Source organism: Pteropus alecto, unplaced genomic scaffold (assembly GCF_000325575.1).
Source record: "Pteropus alecto unplaced genomic scaffold, ASM32557v1 scaffold23, whole genome shotgun sequence".
Taxonomy (NCBI): domain Eukaryota; kingdom Metazoa; phylum Chordata; class Mammalia; order Chiroptera; family Pteropodidae; genus Pteropus; species Pteropus alecto.
In genome coordinates this window covers 1651157-1659465 of record NW_006435837.1, presented here as the reverse complement: position 1 = coordinate 1659465, position 8309 = coordinate 1651157, and the positions used below count along the sequence as shown (strand labels likewise).

At 41.7% G+C, this 8309-nt stretch overlaps 1 protein-coding gene across 1 annotated transcript in view; it reads left to right on the top strand.

Moving 5' to 3' along the window:
• PHEX (phosphate regulating endopeptidase homolog X-linked) overlaps window positions 1-8309 on the top strand; it is a 173351-nt gene that overhangs the window by 46300 nt on the left and 118742 nt on the right. Inside the window, exons 8-9 of the mRNA XM_006911611.2 lie at window positions 570-653; window positions 1935-2080. Of these exons, the coding sequence (XP_006911673.1) occupies window positions 570-653; window positions 1935-2080 (230 nt within the window). The remainder of the gene's footprint in view (window positions 1-569; window positions 654-1934; window positions 2081-8309) is intronic.

Here is an 8309-nt window from a genome sequence, read left to right as displayed (position 1 = left end):
TGTGTGTCTGGATAGTGATTGAACCCATACCCTCAGCAGTGAGGCCAAGGTAATCTCAAGGCCAGAGAAACCAGAGGGAAGAGGGGAAGTGAGGGAATGAGCTGTTGATAGAATGATTGCAGATGGCAGTGGTATCCAGATAGTCTAGTGCTCTTCAGTGAAAATGTGACCCTGAGGATGAGGGGTGGTCTGTGATTCGTGAAACACCAAGATCAGTATCTGTATACCACAGGTGAAGGTCACATGTTTATCTTAATTGACCATCCTCAGTTTGCCTTTCAAAACTGGACCAGTAATAGATTTTGTCCATCCACATTATAGGTGAGGAAGGGATTCTGGGTAGTTATTTCTATGTCGAGGACAATGTTTCACACTGAACAGGACAGGAAATTTTATTTTCTTACTCTTGCCTAATGTGATGTCTTTATTTTTCTCTCCCAAGTTCGGCACCACACCCAAATCTTGAAAAACTGTATGAAACTATGCAGATGTTTTGGCACATGCAGAAAGTAGTCATGCAGTAAGAAATGGTTCCTTTGAAAAAAATAACCAAAGTCTTTTCCTAACAGATAATGATTCCACATGAAAACCGAACCAGCGAGGCCATGTACAACAAAATGAACATTTCCCAACTGAGTGCTATGATTCCCCAGGTTGGTGACAACAATCTAGGAAATTTTATGTTAACTTTTTATGTTACAAGTGATTGTATTTCATCTGTGTGTAAAGTTTTGTATTGTAAAACTTACTGTCAGTCTTTTTGGTTATTCTCATAACCAACCACGAAGATAAAGTATCCCTTGTCTGTGAATCAGGATGTTTTCTGCTATAAGGGACAGGAAACCTTTCCAAGATGGCTTGAAAACTTACAGCCCCTTTTCTCGCATGACAAAAATCTAGACGTAGGAGGCTGTTGGTGTTGGTTTAGCTGTTTAACAGTGTTGTCAAAGACCCAAGTTCTTTCTTTGCATTCCACGTTACTGTATTCGCTTTTCGATTTCATGTTTGATGACTCAAGGTTGCAAGGTGGCTACCACAGATCCACATGTCATATCTGCCATCAGGGCAGGAAGAAGGAGGAAGGGCCAGGGATGGCCACATCTGACTCTTTTACCAGAAAAAAACAAAGCCTTTCTAGAATATCCCCAGACGTCTTCCCTTTATTTCTTATTGACTAGAATTGGGGCATGTAGCCATCCCTATGTACAGGGAAGGCTGGGCCAGTGAGTAACTGGTTTTCCATTTCAATAATGGAAGCAGGCAAGGGAGCAAAAACAAGAAAGAGGTTGGAAATGACCTTTGGGGTAGCCAGTTAAAGACACCAAGATAGTGATGCTCTGAAGAGGTGACATATGTTACTTTTTGTTGCTCCTTGTTTCCCCTGTGTTAGAAGGCTGTGCCAGAGGGAAGGCCATGATGTACTTGGGCCTCTGTGTCTGTGCGGACATGATGAGTGAGTGGGTATGGGAGCCAGAGAGAGTGCAGGGGAGAACGAGGGCTGAAGGTGAGGGCAGGAGGGAGGGAGAGTGTAAGAAGGAAGGAGGGAGAGAGCAGGAAAGAAGGGAAGGAGAGAGGGAGAGCATAGAATGCGGGGGAGTGGACAAGAGGGGGAGAGAGAATGAAGGAGGGGAGAGTTGAAAAGGGAGGGGCAGTGCTGGAGGGGTCGGGGGGAGCAAGCGTAGGTATTACCTGTTGAGTCTGTATGTGTTGTCCGTATGCACATGGTACAGAACACGTATTCCATTTATGATTCAGGAAGTAGGTCTGGGTGGTGGGGATCAGGCATTTATTTTCTAGGTGTGAGCAGTCGCATCTTTAATTATTTGGTCTGAAATCACAAGCAGTGGATTATGTTCAGCCGACTCTATGTTTGCCTCTCTCCTTGCTTGCTGTCTAGCAAGAGGTTCTCTAACTGTTTTTCTCTTTCTCCTTAGTTTGACTGGCTGAGCTACATCAGGAAGGTCATTGATACCAGACTCTACCCCGACCTGAAAGACATTGGCCCCTCAGAGAACGTGGTGGTTCGCGTCCCACAGTACTTTAAGGATTTGTTTAGGATATTAGGCTCTGAGAGGAAGAAGTAAGAGCTTTCTTATGTATTTTACTGTGACTTCTGTTTTTCCTTTAAAATTATAAGGCCTCCCCTCCTTTGAAAACTGTTTTTAGTGAAAGTTATATCAGAAGAGTCTTGGGGAAAATCATGGTGCCCTTTGTGACAAATTGGCCAAAACCATCATCTAGTGCAATTTATTTGCTGCAATGACAGCAATTATATAAGATTTTTGCTCCTTATTTCTGGCCCTCCTTCATACTTTTCTCTCTGAAAACCTAAATTGTTTATTAGTTTTGGGAACTAGTTACATAATGATGTTATTTTCTGAGACTTTTTTTTTCCCCCCAGCTCATTCTTGGTCTTTCGTTGCCTTTTTTTTTCTGGTTTCTTTTTAGCCAATAAGCCATTTTGTGGCAATAAACTGAAGTACCTATATTGAAAAGACATAAGATCACTCAGAGCTGTAGAAAAATCGCACTGATGAAACAACTTCAGGAACTGTCAGGTTTTTCTTACGTGAAAGAATGTTTTAGAATTTGTTGCCTTACTACTTTACCCCTACAAAACCAAGGAAATCCTAAAAATGCCCAGGAAAGAGAATTTTACATCTTCAGGAAGCCATTTATATTTGACTACATCTAGAAAATGAGGCACAGAAAGGTCAACTAGTTTATAAAGAGAATTTACTAGTCCAATTGCCAGACATGATTAAAAATTATATTTTCTTATTTGGACTTAGACAAGGTATATTGTCAGAAGTTATGTTAAAAAAGAAAGGCACCTTCAGAAGTCCTAGGAGTAAAATTTAACACCAATCCCCACCAACAGAAACACTTAGACAACTTTGAAGAACAGTTGTTCTTTTTAGGATGATATCTTCTTATGGCAAAAGCAATATATGTTCATTGAGGAAAGCATACAGAACAGTAAATATTGAGAAAAGAGAGAGAAGAAACAATAAATTCATTTAAAATTCTACCAGAGATAAGCAGTGATTCTTTGAAAATTCTCTAAGTGAAAATTGAATCTAGAGGTATATAAACATGTGTGTTGGGTAGAGCCTCACTGTTCAAACTGTGCTTCATGGACCAGTAATGACAGCAGCAGCACATTCCAAGGCACCTTCTCCATAGGGGCTGATACAGTAGATCTAGAGTGAGGCTTAGGAATCTATATTTTAATAAGCACCCCAGGAGAGTCTCATGCTTAGTATTTTTGGGGGGACCTACTGCATTAGAAGATTATTCATATGTACTTCCTAGCTTGAAATACTATAAAATATGACCCAAATGATTTTCTACTCCTATGCCATTGAGTTTTACTGAGCACATTTTAAATATTGGTGGTAGTTTCTGTTGAAAGATGGAGTTAGCCATGCTATGTATGATGTATTCTTCAGACTTAGTGAGTTGTTTTCCTTCTAGTGTTTGTGTAACCTTCTGTTGTAAATTAGTAGCTACTTTAAGAAATTGTATTAATTTTATTTCCAAAAAGCCTGAGTTACAACCAGGTGATAGATTAGGCCTTGGTTTACTGAACGACCTGTCATAACAAAAGGGACCAAGAAAGACTATGAGTGAAGGGCGATTTTAATCTGGGTCTTGTGAAAGTGATAATTTGGACATATGTAAACATAGTGAACAACAATGGAAGAAAATATAGATAGAAAAATTACCTGCAGACATTATGATATTTCATTTTTAAATTGAGACAAAAACATCTCTTTCACATAGTTCTCCTCAACAACCAGTTCATCAAAAACAACTTGTATTTTATATATTCTTATGAGATTTCAAGACGTATACATCTTGAAAAGACTGATTATTTGCATATCACAGTAAGTTTTTTTATACTACTAAACATATTTGATCTTCACTTGTGTTACACTACAAGAGCAGTCAAGGAAATGTTCCCTTGGGTCCCCATAGTTACCATATTAGTTAGGGCATGCTATGCTAATCACTGTAATAAGTACCTCTAAAACTCTCAGTGGCTTGTACAATAAAAATATACTCTTGGCTAATCGAACAGTCCAATATGGGTGTTCTCCAGGTAATGACTCAGGAACCCAGGCTCTGCTGTCTTGTGGCTCTGCCCTCCTCTGGATGTTTGGAATCCTCTCCATTTAGCTGGCACATGGGGAAAGAGAGGGAGTGAAGGATTGCACAGGAGATTTTTGTGGGAGGGCCTAGAGGTAGTGTATGTCACTTCTACCCATGTACCATTGGCCAGAATACAGTCACATTTAACTGCAAGAGAAGGTGGGAAGTATAGTTGAGCTGTGTGCCCAGGAGCAAAATATCAAATAAATTATCCGATTTTCTTGAAATGACCTTTTCTTGTTTGTTTTGCTTCCCTACCCCCATGACATGGTGAGCACCTGATGGTGGGCATGCTTGTGCAGTAAGTCCTCACTTAGCATCATTGATAGGTTCTGTGACTAAGCAAAAGTATGTATGATGAAACCAGTTTTATCATAGACTAATTGATACAATTGAGGCCAATTGATATAATCCTACAGTATCTCATAAACTTTATAATGAAGTGATGTTATTTGAGGACCTACTGTAATTGCTTTTGTAACTTCAAGGCCTAGTACAGCACTTCACATAGTAGATACTTCCTAAAAATTTCTGGACATTAACCAGATGCCCCAATTGCTACTGTTCAGGAGGTACTATATAAGCAAAACCTCAAAGGATAAGGAGGAGTTTTCTAGGTAGGGCAGAGTGGAAAGGGGGATGCTGCACATTGTGATTGATGGGACTAGCATGTTGCCTTCGAAGCAGGAGTCCAGAGAGCTGGGGAGGCTTTGAGGGGTTGGTTCAGGCCCAGGATATGTAGAGGAAAGGCTTCAGCTTATTGTTTCCAGCACCCTCTCACCTCTCCCCTGGAGGCACCTTTGAAGAAACAGTGAGCCAGTCCTTCTCAAGTTGAGTGTCAATGCTGTACTTCTGTTCTGAGAATCTGCCTGTGAAAATCACACATGGGTCATGATGATGTTAACCACTATTATGGCTAACAGTTACCTTTATTCCTTAAAATAACTATATGTTATTCTCATTTTACAAATGAAGAAGCCAAGGTTAAGTGACTTTCCTGAGGATACAACTCTAAGAGGAGGCAGAGCTGAGATTTACCCTCATTTATATCCTATCTCTTTTCCATACATGTACCTGTATGGAAAAGAGACAGTTTTCAGGCACGTCCCTGTTAGCTTTGGAAATAGACAATTTCCCTGTTATTTTCAGGTTTACAGAACCATCCTAGGTTGGTATTAGCTGCTCATTTCTTGATTGCTGCCTTCCCCCATGTATCATGCCCCATGCCAGCATGGTGAGATTAGGCCTCTCTTTCTGACTGAGTGGCTGTGGAGGCAGTGGCGCCAATTTCCTGGCAGGTGGTACATGGCTCAAAACTAGAGCAATGAGATTCCTCAGAGATGGTGCCAGAGATTGTGTTGGCCCTTGCGATTCAAGGGAGTAGGTGGCCAGGGCAGGGCCAATTGGGGACATGAGCTGGAGGCTGCATATGGGGAAAGGAGTTGGTGTTCAAGGTGTAAAGGGGGTGTGAGAACACAGTGTGAGCTGGGTCCCTCAAGTTATGTGCATGTCTTCCCAGCTTTATGTGGAGTGATCGCACATAGATAGTTTGAAATCAGCTCTGGTAGGAATATTTACACCATGGAAATCAGCAAATGCTACAAATCAGTTTTTTTTCTTGGAAGCCAGTTGTCTGGCACATCACTGGGTGAGGCATACTGTAGACTTCTGTCCTTTTCTGCCCTCTTCAGCTGTCCCCCACACTGATGACTTGAGACTGTCTCAGATATCATCTGATTTGGCCTGAGGAGCAAGAATGGGAGGGGTGAGGATGAAGAAGGATGGGGTCAGAGAGATTTGGCTTGGGATCTTCTTCCTGGCAAGGCCTGGCCTCATGGAGGTCATCTGTGTCAGAACTATTTTTTTTTTAAAGCAGGCTGGCCTAAAGTAAACCCTTGGAGATTTTTCCAAGCCTTTATGATCTTTCCTGTCTTCAGTTTTATTTTCATACAAAGCAAGCACAGTGTATATTGAAGTGAGACAATTATGTTGGACAGATGTTCCCAGAGGCTTACCTGGCAATGTGCTGTTATGTGGACTTCTTACGGGACTCAGCAATGCTGAGGGTGGTCTAGGGCCTCGCTGTTCAAAGTGTGGCCCACGGAGAGCAGTATGGGCTTTCTCTGAGACCTCATTAGGAATGCAGACTCTCAGACTCTGCCCCAGACATACAGAATCAGACTCTGCAATTTACGAAGATCCCCAGAGGATTCATACACACATTAAAGTGTAAGAAGCACTGATCTGGGATTTAGAAAGTCCTAGTTTAGCTATTGCTCAGAAAGATGAGGAGGTGGAGTTTTCATAAACCAATGGTTCTTAAACCTGACAAGCAACAAAATCCCCTGGAGGGCTTGTTAAAACTGACTGCTGGGCTCCACCCCAGAGTTTCTGATTCAGTAGGTCTGGGGCAGGCCCAGGAATTTTCTAACAAATTCTCAGGTGATGCTGAAGTTGCCTCCCTGGGAACATGCTTTGAGAACCAAGCCTTAGGGATACCTCTAGGCAGCCTTTAGGATTTAGGAAGATCTCTGTGGCTTGGAGGACTTTTGAGAAAAATCTATTTAGCTCACCTCATGTAGTATGACTGAGAGAAGCAAATGCAAGCACTGGAATCTGAAGCCCCAAATGTTAGTCCTGGATTTGACACATCTTTGGAAGCCCCTTGACCTTTGACCTTTGTTTTCTTTATCTGAAAATGGGAGTGATAATAATGACCACCTCATAGCATCTTCATGAGGATCATAAAAGGTACTTTATGATCTCTTAAATGCAATACGAATGCAAATTGTCATTAATTGAGAACAAGGAGCAGCAAAAGCTTCTGAAAAGATCTTCCCATTCAGAAGCTTTGGGAAATGATTTCATGTTGCTTTCTTAGTGGTGGGTTTTCTCCTCAGATAGTTTGTTTTCTTCTATTGTCATTTGGAGATATTACTGTACTGCTGAAAATGCTTTTTGAAAAAAAAAAGATGTATGTTTATTTCAAGGACTGTTACTGAGCCTGATTTTTTTTTTTTTTATTGTGTCTGAGCATTAGGTGGCAGTGATTCAGTCATTATGGTCAGATCTGCTTCTGGCATGGTAATATAAGCTCTCCAAAGCGGTATGCTCCCCTGTGTTCTGTCAATGTATTTATAACTGGAGCAGCTCATCAGCGCCATTGTCTCACTATGCGAGCATTCCATCTCCTGCATTCCATACTCTGGCTTCCATCTCCTGGCTTTCCAAGGTCTTATGCTAGCATCTTAGTAATAATGCCTTGCCCATGAAGGCCTCACACACTTTCTTTCATACTTACAGATTTCTGATAAGTGCCTTTGTCAGAGTGTTTTGGGGTCTCCCTTACTGACCAGGAAACTTGCCGAATTATAGGCATTAATTCCTCACCATGTAGCATAGAGAATAGCACATGGGCTTAGAGTTAGACACACCTGGGTCTGGTCTAGCCTCCATTGCTTATTACCCCAGTTCTCCAACTTGGGTGCATATTGCTCTTAGCTGGGAGGAATGGAAAAGCTATGCTGGGTTCCACCCTAGAGATTCTGATTTAATTGAGCTGGAGGGACCTGGACATCTGGATTTTTAAAACTCTCTAGGCAATTTTGCCTAGTTGGAGACCCACTGACTAAATGATCATGAGAAGTTCCTTAATGGTTCTAGGCCTCCAGTTTCTTGTATGTAAAATGAGTACAATAATATTTCTCCTATAGTGGTACTATGGGGATTATAGATAGTGCTGACATGGTATGATTTCAAGGGAGCTAGAAAGGCCTACACGTTCAAAACCCCAACATATTTCCATCACAGTGCCTCTTCTACCACCATCAGGACCCATCCTAACAATCTCCTGAGCCACTCTGGCTCATCACCGCTCCTTTGAAGGAATATCTTTTGAATTCACGTAAGGATATCTACTAGCTGTGGTCCTCTTCTCATCTGCACCTATGGATCTAGTATAACTCTCACATCCAGCAAGCAATATTTTAAGGTCGAAGACCATGCAGACCTTGTGCTAGAATCAGGCTTTGCCCCATTGACGTTCTCTACACTGAACCTTGATTGCTGCCTCTACCTCCCACTGTAGCTGGCCTTTTGGCTTGCCTCCGAGAGTGACGACTCTGCTCACCATCTCCTCCAACACATGAGCCAGT